Raw genomic sequence first — 13,254 nt, forward strand, 5'->3', positions numbered from 1 at the left:
GGCTGCACTCTGGCTGCATTAGGGAGCCAGAGGGAAGAATTCTTGTGGGGCGAACTGGCTTCAGGCCTAGGCCGATCCTCGGCCTGGGGCAGTTTTCGGCCTCCCTTTCTTGTTATAATCCCCAATTCCTCTCCCCAGGAGGCAGCAGCTCGAGCTGCTTTTGCTTCCTGCTGAGTCATGACAGCAGGCAAATCATTCGCGCTTCCTGACACGAGGTCCCACTGGGATGCGGCCTGCTCTAAATACACCGATGGTGCCAACCCACCACCGCCAGGATTCATCCCCTAACTGCGTGCAGGTACGGCATCGGGGCCTCCAGCGAAGCTCAGCTTCGCAGGTTCCCCCTCTTTGCCAAGCCTCTCTCAGCAGAGCAGTATGGTCCAGCAGTCCGGTGCAGCACGAGGAACCAGCTCTGACTACCAAACCTGGCTCCACCAAGCAAGCCAGCTAACTGGGTGCTGGGTTTTTCTCATGGACACAATGGGGAGGAGAAATACTTACCTGTCTCCCTGGGGACGGGGGGGTTAATAGGGTTAATGTTTGTACAAACAGGCTTAACCTGGCTCCCAATATGCAAACCCAGTGGCACCCTCGTGAGTGCTGGGCACGGGCTGGCAGGTACAGAGGAGTAACTGATCCGACGCAAACAACTCCTATCGGAGAGGCCTGTGATAACCCCTGAGAGCTGAGCAACATGCCAGTGGGGCAGGGTTAGCTTTCCTGGCTCCACCATACCAGGCAGGCCCCTCTCTCTCTCCTTATCTAACACTGACTGTTCTTCTGTCCTGCCCCACCTCCAACACCCATACGCTATCTGTGCAGCAGCCTCCTGCCCAGCCCCCCCTTATTTCAAAGTTCATCTGAAATTCTCTCTCCTATCTCCTGCCCCTGACATTCGCACGCATGTGCTGCCAGCCCCTAGGCGCTGTCGAGCTGTACATCAGCTGCTCTGAAAGTCACTGACTCCTCCTCAGAGATCTCGGGAGAAAACGAACCTTAACCCCATTCACAATGTGTGGGGGAGCGTCCTCCGGCCTCCCCCACACACCGCCTGGCTACAAAAGAGCATGTGGGATCAAAGCAAGGCCCATGCTTCTCTCCAGCAGGGAAGCAATTCACAGCTGTCCAGAGCCGGGGAAGCAAAACCAAGCTAAATATTATTCCCATGGAGACCGAGTAGCCAAGGAACAGCCCTGTATTCAGGGGGCCCTTCGACACAGAAACAAGGGGCGTGTCTTTATTCCCCCACCCAGCTGCGATGACCTGAACCCCACACTAGGGGTTGCTGCTGAGTTAAACCTGGCCCCAATTCTGACTGAATTTCCACCCACCGCCCCTGCCCTGGGAGAAGTGGTCAGGGATAGGGATGGAGATGGGGCGGGGGGGGGGGAGAGAAGGAAAAAGAGAGGAAGAGCTGGGGGGGGCAGTGGGAAGAGCCATCAGCCGCAGCGCCTACTCACGTCCACTCGGAAGTCCTCCAGGCGCTTGAACTTGCTGAGGTATTCTTGCAGCTTGCGATCAATGTCCAGGTTTTTGGCTTTGGAATATTTTAAGTAGGCCCAAAACTTTTCCAGCCCATAGAGCTGCCCTGTTACGAGACACAAAGCTACAGTCATCAGAGCGGTCCACGAAGGGCTCCCGAGAGCCTAACAAGCACCCTCCACCCGAACACAGACACTGTGCGAAGGGGCCTCTCAGGCTCACTGCGATACACTGGATCTCCGCCAAGGGCGCACGGGATTGCCTGTAACCACGTGGCACCCACCCATCGGGTGCAGAGACGCCTCAATAAACCCTTTGGGTCTGGCACAATGACCGCGTGGCACCAAGAGTGTATCTTGAGGTGAAGTCGCAGAGGAGGGCCTGTCTGCTTTCCACACACTGAGACCGCGTTGGCCTGTCGCTCCCTAGGCCAGCAGGGGCTGTGAGCACAGCACAGACGGCATGGCTGAACCATGGGAGAGGAGAGGACCCCTCTCACTACTGGGTCACCCACTCTGGGAGACAGTGACTAGCTCTGGGTGCAGGGGGTCCTGTTCAGTCGGAGGGTTGGGTCACTGCAAGCCCTCAGAGAACCTGGAGGACCTGGTCCCACAAAGGGTGAATCTGGAGAACATCGACTATAGCCTATTTCCATTAGCCTTCCCAGCGCCAGGCCCCCAGCCACCTCCGTGTCCCGAACAGCCAGATGTCCCTTTCAGCCCAGAGTCACCGACGGTTCCCATGTGCTCTACTCCACACAGCCCTTGGACGGTTACAGCCAGCGCTGCTCCCCGGTCACCATTCCCACAGTAAACCTGGAGCACGGCTGGACTTCCCAGAGGAAGCCCGTCACAGAGAGCAAGGCTGGATGACAAGCTTCAAGGATCGGCCGAAGGAACCACCTACCTGCTTCGTAATCCTTGATGGTTTCTTCTTGGAAATCCTTAAATATGTCCGGCCGGAATTTCTTCTCCAGCCCGTAGCTGTAGTATCTGAAAAGGCACTCCAGGCCGTACCTGCAGAACACAGCGGCAGCCACCGGCTCGTGAGCGCCACGTGCAGACACCAGCTCAGCGCAACTGTGTGAGAAGCCTAAGCTAGCCCCGGGCTCCTGGGCCCAGCCCCGTGTCAACAGGGAATGACGCCATCTCTCAGGGCTGGGAACACTCCCGAGGGACACACCGCAGCTGATACCCTGCTTCTGTGTGAGGTGGAGCTTGAGCCTCTCCCCTGTTCCTTCCCCAGGGTTGCACCCGCTCCCTCTGCTCTAAGACGCACCAGCGTTTACTCCCCGCCCCACTCACGCGCTCTCATCCCGAAACCTGAATGCGGCCTCCCGTCCCAACTCACAGCACAGGTGACCATGCCCTACCTGTATCCCTCCTTGCCATCTTCCAATGCCAGCTGCTTGAATTCCTCGTACATTTTCTTGTTAAAATGATCTCGGAGGAAAAACGACCAGAAGCGGAAGAGCGTGTTCATCTCCTGGGACTGACCGATGCCCAGGCGTTTGCGCTCTGTTGGGGGGGAAGGAAAGCAGTGACTCTGGGTTCCAGGCGGACGGGTAGACTACCCCTGCCAGGAGCAGCAGCACAGGGATGAAGTGGGAAGATGCCCTGGAGAAGCTTACGAGGGCATCCAGCCCTAAACGTAACCCACCACTTAGGAATAGCCATAATGGGTCAGACCAACGGTTCATCTAGCCCAGTGTCCTGTCTTCCGACAGTGGCCAGTGCCAGGTGCCCCAGAGGGAAGGAACAGAACAGGGAATCAAGTGATCCAGCTCCTGTCACTCACTCCCAGCTTCTGGCAAACAGAGACTAGGGACACCATCCCTGCCCATCTTGGCTAATCATAGAATATCAGGGTTGGAAGGGACCTCAGGAGGTCATCTCGTCCAACCCCCTGCTCAAAGCAGGACCAATCCCCAATTTTTGCCCCAGATCCCTAAATGGCCCCCTCAAAGATTGAACTCACAACCCTGGGTTTAGCAGGCCAATGCTCAAACCACTGAGCTATCCCTCCCCCCCAGCCACTGATGGACCTCTCCTCCATGAATTTATCAAGTTCTTTTTTGAGCCCTGTTATAGTTTTGGACTTCACAATATCCCCTGGCAAGGAGTTCCACAGGTTGACTGTGCTGCCGGTTGGTGTAAGTTCCACAAAGTCAGTTCCCTCTGCGTGCACGGAGACGCGATGCTAGCTACCAGTAACCCGGTGCCCTCTTTAGTCTACAATGCAAGGTGAAGGAGGGTTAGGTTTGGTTTGTCCGTTCCATGTCCCTGCCCTGGTTTAGGCAGCAGCAGCGTCTATTATGCCAGTGCAGAGATAGGTCACCCGTGCAGTTACGGTGTGTTGCTGCACAGGGGGTGCCCCCACCCTCTGCTAGGCAGAGCGAGAGCTCCAGCAGCCCTGGGGTGAGCTCAGCGGGGCCTCCCCCAACCCACCATTAAGGCAGCGCCGACGGTACTTGTGATACACATGTTGCGTGAAGCCGTTCTCCTTGAGCAGCTCGTGGGAAGGATGCTGGAACTTGGGCAGCGACTGGGGGGTGCAGCCGTAGCTCCCGACGGCAGGGGTTCCTTCCGAGGGGCTGGAGCTGAGCACAAGACACACCACTCAAACCACCTTTTCTTCCTTCAGGCACCAGCAGGTGCAAACCCGAGCCACAGCATCACTCGTGGGATGAGAGGCTGCAGCCCAGCGAGACAGGGAGCGCCCCGGGGCCGGACAGCACAGCAGGAGGAAAGCAAGGTTCACGTGGTTTGCACAGTGGCCTGCAGCATCCTGCTACCTGATCGTACGGGGGATGGCATGGAAAGGGGCTGTTACATGAACTCCTCAGGCCAGGGCCCTCCCTTGTCTTCGGTCTATAGCCTTGTACACACCCAGAACACTACAGAAATCAGACACTATTCGGAGCAGGCCCCTCTGACACGAGCGCACGTTGGTTTAGCTTCCCACATGCATTTAGCTGCTCTGATGAGTCCGTCACGCAGACGGGGGACAATTCTTTTCCTTCCCTTTAAATGGAGCCCCAACCCTGTCACCAACCGTCCTGCAAAGGCAGCTCCACTGGGTGAGCGTGCTACAGAGGGAAGAGCCCTTTAACCCCGCTGACCGCCATGCTTCTCGGGCCAGAGGGCGCTAAGGCTGCACCAGGGCCAGACAGCGCCTTCCCACCGCACTGCTCCTTGGTTGTCAGCTCTACAGGTCTCTCTCTGGCCCCTTCCCATCCTCCTCGGCCCTTCTGAATACCTGATGGAGGCAGTGCGAGGCCTGTGTTCCCGGGAATCCATCACCCAGCCAACATGGCATTCCATGGGGGGGTTTGAACTGTGCCTCGTCTTCCTCTTCCGGGGGGTCTGCAAGGGACAGCGGCGTAAGTGTCTTTTCTCCTGGGTTGACCCCTTTCCCCCCCTGCCTCCCCAACTCCTGTGGCCACCCCAGACAGGAAGCAGGAGTCCCAAACACCTCCCGGGTAGCTGAAAGCATCGTCACCCGCACACGCAGCCCGAACCCCCTGGGACATCTCACCTTGGCATCTATCGTCCTGCCCTCCTTCACCACGGGGTAGAACCGGGGCGTCTGCGTTGGGTCTTTCAGCTGAGGCGTGCGAGGGGTCCGGGGGGTCCTGGCGTTGCGATAGTTGGGTGATTCTGGCACAGTGGTTGGCAGAGATCGAGCGATGGTTGAAGGCTCCGGAACTCCAAATAGCTTATTGGCCAAAGCGTCGGTAGGAACTGCAGGAAGGAGAGGGGGATGGGAACAGCCCCCAAAAACCAGCTCACACCGAGCTCTGGCTGAGGGGAAGGGGCCCCACTGGTTGTACTTGGAACCACACGGTGGAGCTCTCTCTCTCCAAAGCCTGTTCAGGAGATGGACCAGACATGCAATCTGCTGTCCCCTGCTCCTGGAGGAGCAGCCTGCAGCTCAGACCTTTCACCGAGCGCCTCCAGAAAGACAAACACCAAGCACCAGGGAGAAGGCTGCTACGACAAAGCGGCAGCTGCCTCGGGTGGAAAGCTGGGAAGAACCATGTGGGGCTAAGAAGAGTTTTGGGACTAGGGCTCTGTGGTTCTGCCAGTCTCCTCCTGCAGACCAGGGAGAAACCCCTTCCTAATGAGAACCCCATCCCCCCCCCCACACGGCGGGGGGAGGGAGAGGAGACCCCATCTACCACTTCCCCGGCCAGAACACTGGACCCAGCTGCACCTTCAACCTGGTCCTACATGCAGATCCCTTCATTTCATTCATAGGAAAGATACAGCCAGTAAGTCCGACTGTGAAAGTCACCTCTCCCTCAGTGCAACAGAGGTCACCTGGCAGCATGACCCACAGGCGAGACCCGTTAAGACCCTACATTGCCTGGGAGACCCCTGAATTTGGGCTCCTTCTTCTCCCGGGACCCTGAGTGCTCTGCTCTGTGTTTCATGGGGCAAGCGGCGTCACTAGACCGGGGAGGCGTGCTAGGCCACGCCTCTATGGGGAGATTCCTGGAAGGATTCTGCAGCATGCACCACCTCTGTCCCAGTGGAAACAGGGAGAGGGGAGCCGGAGGGGACAGGACACTTTGCTCCTGGTTGAGGGAGCAGCTCCAGCCTGAGGAGTTGGGCGGCTGGTGACCGTGGAGGGACCCATCTTGTACTGCAGACGTGACAGGTGGGATGCCCAGTGCAGGGCAGGGTCCCCCTCTGGTTCAGAGGCTCCCGGGCAGGATGGTTGGTGAGCAACCCCCCCACCCCAAGACACACACACACACCCCCCCCCGGGGTCACTGGAGCACTACGCTATGCCCTTATCCCGATCCCCGGCTCGGCAGCATGCCAGCCCCAGCGTGACTGAGGCCCCCGTTCAAGGTGCTCCAGCTGGCTGGCCAGCAGGGGATGGGTCCCAATAAGCACAGCTCGTTACCCACAGCACCAAGACACCCTGCCTCCCCTGCCCACTTCTCATCAGCTGCTATGGAGCCTGCGACTGCTCAGCGGAGTCACTCCAGGGACAGCTGCCAGGTCAAAGACACCAGGCTCTCCGCAGCAGATCAGGCTCCAGCTCTGGTAACGCTTCCCATCATTTAGGTGTATTGGGTAACGCACATTCGGCAAACGTGCTCACGGCGGCACAATGCCACCGGCGCCCTCTCTCCAGATTTCAGGACCTGGAGCAGGACCAACCAGCTTTGTTCCCTAGAGTTAGAAGTAAGTTACACAAATACGTCCTTAATACCGCATCTCTTACCTTGCTGGAATCTGGGGGGTCCAGGCGGGACTTCCTGGTTTGGATCGACGGGGGGCTCTGGGGTCAGAGTATCAAACTGCTCCCGGCTGATCATATTCACCTTCTTGAAGTTCTCAACCTCTTGCTGCATTTAAAGATGAAGAGAATGGAGTAGCCAGCACAGCTGCCCTGCCCACGACAGGACGGTTCACCCCGATTCAGCTGAGAGCCTCCTCTGGGGTTCCGCGCTGGCCCTGAGCAGACACTTCATCTGTGGCTCATCCCAAATCTATCTGTTCCCTCCCGTTGCCAGCACAGCCTGGACATGCCCTCACCACTGCCCTCTCCCAGCAGGTAACTCTGGTGAGAGGTCAGTACTGCAGCGCCAGCCCATTTAGACTAGGAGGGGGAATCCGACTTAGCCTAGGACTTGCTTTTAAAGGGGGCCCCACCCCTTTGTCCTGGTGCCAGTCACGGAAGTGCCAGCTCCGAGCGCTGAGGGGCACGGCTCACCCCTCTGTGCCACGGACAGGACGAGGGAACCCTTCCATTTCCTCCCTACAGGAGCGATTTGCGGTGCATGTGACACCCAAATCCACGTGCACCCCCCGGGCTAGAGCAGCTCCCTGGCATCTCTCGCACTTCTGCTGTCCCAGCTATGCATTTCTGGAGACGGGAAAGGGAAACCCGCCCGTGACAATGTCCTGCAGGGATGGGGCCATCACCTGCTCTGTCTCATTGCTCTTAGCCAGCCCAACTCTCAATCCAACCTGGAGGAGCTCTCCCAGAGCAGCGCCATGCTCATCTCTAGGAGCGACGGCCTGGTGCCAGGGCACAAGCCGAGGCCGCAGGAGATCCAGGTTCAATTCCCAGCTCCGGTCACTTCCTGGTGACCTTGGGCAAGGCACTGAAGCCTCTCTGTGCCTCAGTACAATGGGGACCGTAACAACGCTTCCCTACCCTCTTGGGGTTGCTGTGAGGATAAATATACGAAAGCGCTAGAAGACACTGGCATTACCACCCCCTTCCTGCTCCTTTCACACTCACCCACTTCAGTTACCTCTAGAATGTCTTACAGCTCCCCTGGGTTCCCAGGCCACTCAGGGACCAGCCTCCCCAAGGCCTCCAGCGCCTTCTTCACCCCCCAGCCCCTCTCCTCTCTTGGGGTACTAATACAGGCTCAGCATGCTCCCAGCAAGGGCCCAGGTGTCCCACTGGACTGCACGCACCACACGCCACCCTCTTACTATGTGACTCTGCCCAGGGCTGCCCAAACAGCACCTCCCTCGGGCCCTCTGCTCCTCACCCCGACCACTTCCGCCTCCCCATTCTCAGCTTCAATTTGCTCCCCGTGGCACAACTCTATTTCCCCTCATGGTGTAGTACCAAGCACGGCCCCGCGTACGCCCGGGGAAGCATCACTGAAGTCCAAGGCAGTCATTTCTGTGAGCATTACTCAGTAAAACTGTTCTTCTGCAACACACTGCAGACTAAGGCCTTCTCGGGGGCGAGGGAAAGCATGTTCTTATCCCGAGTGAGGTAACCTGGGTTAAAACAGCAGCGAAGACATGGTACCTTGGCTTCTAACTCCAAGTCAAGCCCACAGGGGAGTCTGGGTTGAACTTGAATGGCTATGGCCTGGTCTCCACTACAGAGTCAGGTCGACGGAAAGCAGCTTATATCAACCTATCAGTGACTACACTCCGCCGTTGCTCCCGCCGATGTAAGTCACCCACTACACCGACCTGGTAACTCCACCTACACGAGGGGTCCTGCTTAGGGTGATGTTGTTTGGGCGAGGCAGCGTCCGTGTAGACACGGTGTTGCTTACAATCGCCTGTTGGCTGTCAGCCCCGGGGCAGGGAGGCTCCAGCTGTCAGCACCCCACACAGTTAAGTCAGTGGAAGTGGTGTCATGCACCACCACCAGAGGGGGTGTAGTGTGGACATGAATCACAGCAGTGACTGTACGGAGACCTAATTTAAGTCTACTTAATTTTGTCGTCGAGACAAGGCCTGGCTTGAGTCAAAAGCCAAGTTCTGGGTCTTCTCTGCTATTTTAATCCCCGTTAGCTAACCCGAGTGAGAAACATGTCCCCTTAGTGCAGTAGCAACCCACTGACGGCATGTGCTGGCCACCGGCTTTCGCCCCCTGAACGGTTGTGCTGCTCGCTGGGTTGAAGAGAAAGTCTTGGAATCGGCTGCCCACAACGTGGCACTTCAGAGAGAACAGAGACCACCTATAAAATGCCAGAGTCTCCGGAGATACGACAGGTCCTTGTGGCAACAAAAACAGAGCAGGGGCTATGGGTCGGGGGGAGGGGGTCACTGGAAAGAATAGTGACCAGGATTGTATTACCAGAGACGCGGTAGGATACCAAAAATAAAAGCGACCACAACACACAGGCATAAGGGGGCGCTTTAAACTGGCACCTCCTGACTTCCGAACACTGCAGCCTCCACGCAGGAACGTTTTGGGGGGTGGAATGATCCTGACCTGGCTCCCATGTGCATGGGGAGACGAGTGTGGGGTGGTCTCGGACAGCTAACGGTACTGCACCTGCTTTCCTGCAGAGGCGTCGGCTCCTCCGACTTCACAGAGGAGCAGAAGCACTTTGCAGCTTGCTCTCCTCAGTCCCTCCCTTCCCAGCATCTAGCTGCCTCTCCCTCAACAATGTCACCCTGACTTCCGCAGCTACAGCCGGTACTGTCACGTCAGCTTCCAATCTGGTTTCCCACAGCCCAGAGTTCCTGGGCACCAGGCCCCTAGCCACGTCTGGAGGGCAAGCCCTAGAAAGGCTTACACACCACCAGAGATGATGTGATGCTCTACAAGGCCTGAAACAGACTCCAAGGTGCAGGCCACTGGAGCGTGAGGAGGAAGACAGAACAGGGGGATGGGAAAGCGTGAGTTTTAAGGAGCAATTGTCAAGTACAGAATGCAGCATGAACAGAGATGCACAAGCAGACAGTGGGAGCAGCCCAAAGGAGCGAGGCCGGGACACAGTGAGAACAGAGGTGAAGTGGGGAGGAAATGAGAGAGTCTTGGGGGAGATGGCCAGGAGCACAGATCTGCTGTAGGTCGAGAAAGGAAGGGGGAGATATGGTCCAAGTGGCAGGAAGGGACAAGGAACTGGTGTGGCTGGCTGGTTCCTGCCCAACTGCACCCATCCCTCTAACTAAAGCCATTTCCCCTCCCAGGTGCTGTGCTAGGGCAGGATGAAAGAGAGCCTGGGAGCCCTAAGGGAGGGCTCTCTAGGGCAAACTCGGGGCTGGGGGCGAAGCTAGCCATGCTGCTACCTGTGACCCTGTTCGGCGGGTAGGAGTCCCAAATCCAGCACTGTTGGCTGGACACCTTTCATGAGCACCATGCGATGCCCTCGCCCAACCCTGTCGCAGGGCTCATCTGTGATTTTCAACCAGCGCAAGACACAGTACAGTCGCGCCTGTTTCAGTCTGAACCAGGTTTATTTCGTTTCGCATGAGCTGGTTAGGAAGAGGTTTTAAGTCCAAGTGAAATAAGCCAGCTACTCAACCTGAAATGAGCGCGCCCCCCACGTATGGTTCGCATTGGATTAACTAAGCCAGGGGTAGGGTCACCCAGACACACGCTGGGACACAGGTTCTAGCTCTCACCTTGATCTGCGAATATTCAGGCTCAAACTGCTCCGTCCACAGGTCCTGCTCATAGTAATACAGCCCATCATTGATGACCTTGGCTAGCTCAGAGCTCATTTTCGCCCTGGAGGTGTGATTGCCTGTGCGATCCCCCCCGGGATGCCGGCGCAGGTAAGGGGGCGTCTGCGTCACAATCAGGATCTTGTTCACATCCCTGTCGTCGATTTCGTAGTCAGAATCCTCATCTGACCAGTCGGTGAAGGTGTTCTTACGGCCGTCTATCTGCTCCATTTCCTCGTCAAACAGGAAGTCCAACTCCTCAGGCTCGTCTTGGTCCTTCTGTTTCTGCGGTGCTTTCGACTCCTCCACTTTCTAAAGGCAAACGGAGGAGAGGATGAGTTGGAGGCCCTGGGGGATGCAGCTAGGGCTCCAGCAGAACAGTCACCGCGAGGCCCGCTGGGTTTTCAGGTCAGGAGCCAGGGAGAACTGCACATTTCTGCCCTGGCGAGTTAATACTGCTCCAGCAAGACCCTGGTGCTGACTCAGCACAACACATGGAGTGACCCTGCCGTCCCAAAGGCTGCTGGTTCTGTGCTGCTGAAAGAACAGGGTCACCTTCAGCTCACTGCTTTTCCCTTCTAGGCCACACGAAGCTGACAGCCCACGTTCAACCAGGAAAGCCACCCACGGGAGTCATGCCCCAGAAGCCAGTCAAGTACTAAATCTGCTCCTGCCTCATTGCTAGAGCTGGCCAGACAACTGCCAGCAAAACCCAGCCATTTCCCAGACACTGCCCAGCGCCGTTCCCGCCCCGTGGCGTTTCTCAGCTCAGCCTGCTACATGGGGAGAGCCACACACGCCGCACAGTACCTTGGGTCTGGCTGGGGAAGGCCTAGGCCTCTTCTTCACTTCAATCCACGTCTCCGAATCCAAGTCCGGTAAGCTGGCAGACAGGCCTTTGGGCATTGTCTTCAGGTTACTGACCTCCTCAGTCTTCGTCGGCACAGGGCTGGCAGAGCGGGGAGAGCCGGGGGCAGATTCTAGATACATTTCGGGACAGACAAGGGTTTTATACATGGCATGTAAGTGTTTGCACATCCACCCACGCAGGTAAGGACGGCCCCAGGGCAAGTGGCATGAGTCTGTGCACATTCAAGGGTCTTATTCTCAAAAACCTGGAAGGAAAGTCCCAGAGAAAGCTGCCTCCACAGCAGCAAACACCAAGTCCAGAGAAGGGAAAGGCCTTGCAGCAAGGAGAGGGCTGCTACGGGGAACCCTCTTGCCAAAATGCAGGATTGCTCCATGTGTCGTATTCTCCACAGTTTGCCATGTCTAGATTGAAAGGCTGAGATTTGCAAAGCCACTCAGGGGATCTGGACACCCACTGAGTTTACGCAGCCCTGAGAAGTGTCAGCCCAAAGGGTCTCGGGTGCTTGGGCCCCCCTCCATCCTCAGCAGGACCCTTCCTGGGAGAGTCAGGGTCGCTACAGGACAAACTGCCCCAAAAACACCATCCACCTGCTATTAATTACATGAATTCGTGACAGCACTAGATAGCTTCGCCTCCCACACTCTCCCCGGTTACACGCACCCACTCACCCCAACGCTCCCCCTCTTACCTGTCTCCTTTTGGAAGCTCTGCCGGGGGACGAACTCGGGGCAGTTGATGAGCTGAGAGAAGTCAGTCTGTGTGTAGTCTGCCATGGGGGGGCCAGGGAGAGGCCATTTTTCTGGCTGCTCCTTTCTCCTGATCTTCTGGTCCACAATCTCCACCACCTTGCTGTCCTTCAGAGCCTGGAGACCAAGCCCCCCGAGCGGTGTTAATTCAGAGACGCCCCTCAAGGGGCGGCTGTGAACCCCAGCCTGGAGGCTGGGGCTGCCTTTGCAGGGAGGTGGAGACAGAACCCTGGCGTCTGCACCGGGCAGGGAGCAACGTGCTCCCATTAGCTCACGTACCCTGGGGTTCCACCAGTGGGGCAAGGCAGGAAGTCCGACTTGCTTGGCCTCACCTTGGGCAAGTCCCCCAGTGGCCGCAGCATCTTCCCGGAAGTCAGCGGGAAAGTCAGGTTTGAGAGAATCGGGGACTGGACAGGAGGGGAACGGCCCGAGCCGAGCTTTGCCCAGCAGCCCCGCAGACCACCCTGTTCCCAGAGGCGACCCCGTCAGGAGCCCTCACCTTGACGATGAGGCCAACGTCCGTGGTCAGGGCCTGCACCCGGTGGAAGCTGGCGATCAAGGTGATGGGGAGGAAGCCTTCCGTGTCCATCTTGCGCCGCAGGAAGAAGTCCCGCTCCAGGTTGTCCACGCTGAAGTAGTACTCTCTGCACGGAGTACCGGCAGCGAAGGAAGGAGATACAGACTATCACCACCTTGCTCAGGCACCGCAGACCCCACGAGCCACCCCCACCCCCGCCAGGATCTCCAGCCTTTCCTGTGACAGCGGGCGCCCTGGGAGCTCAGGCCAGGCCCTGAAACCGCAGAGAGATGCTGGAAGCCAGCCCTGCGCGGCTGCCACCTGCACGAGGAGCAGCTCGTTAGTGGCGCTGGGCAAAGAGGAGCTCAAGCACAATCTCTGAAAGGGAAGTTACGCGACTCTCTGGTAGTGGCTCAGCTCTGAGGGGGCCTATCAGTTCATGCATCTCCCCAAAAGAGGGCTGGACGCCAGAAAAGGCACCACCCTTCTACTTCTCTGCCCCCTCGCCTCGATAGCCAGAGTCCTACACCTGCAAGCCGGCTGCTCACAGCCAGACTGTTAGCTCTTGCTTGTATCCCAGGGTACCTGAAGGCCCCAGCTCAGCCAGGGGTCCCGTCAGACTCAGTTCTCCGCAGAGTCCCTGCCCCACAGAGTTTATCATCTAAACAAAGACCATGGGTGGGCAACAGACCCAGTTTACAGGTGGGGAATTGAAGGGCACAGAGTCAAGAGCCTTGTTCAAGG

General features: G+C 57.6%; 1 protein-coding gene across 2 annotated transcripts in view; it reads right to left on the reverse strand.

Annotated features, from left to right (window-relative positions):
- LARP1 (La ribonucleoprotein 1, translational regulator) overlaps positions 1-13,254 on the reverse strand; it is a 79,907-nt gene that overhangs the window by 6,447 nt on the left and 60,206 nt on the right. For both annotated transcript variants that reach the window (XM_048860797.2, XM_048860796.2), the window contains exons 8-18: positions 12,493-12,637; positions 11,936-12,110; positions 11,187-11,356; positions 10,335-10,688; positions 6,721-6,844; positions 5,020-5,225; positions 4,741-4,847; positions 3,930-4,081; positions 2,855-2,999; positions 2,389-2,498; positions 1,461-1,588 (exon numbers count right to left, since the gene is read on the reverse strand). In XM_048860797.2, coding sequence (XP_048716754.1) covers positions 1,461-1,588; positions 2,389-2,498; positions 2,855-2,999; positions 3,930-4,081; positions 4,741-4,847; positions 5,020-5,225; positions 6,721-6,844; positions 10,335-10,688; positions 11,187-11,356; positions 11,936-12,110; positions 12,493-12,637 — 1,816 coding nt within the window. The remainder of the gene's footprint in view (positions 1-1,460; positions 1,589-2,388; positions 2,499-2,854; positions 3,000-3,929; positions 4,082-4,740; positions 4,848-5,019; positions 5,226-6,720; positions 6,845-10,334; positions 10,689-11,186; positions 11,357-11,935; positions 12,111-12,492; positions 12,638-13,254) is intronic.

Source organism: Caretta caretta, chromosome 8 (assembly GCF_965140235.1).
Source record: "Caretta caretta isolate rCarCar2 chromosome 8, rCarCar1.hap1, whole genome shotgun sequence".
NCBI lineage: Eukaryota > Metazoa > Chordata > Testudines > Cheloniidae > Caretta > Caretta caretta.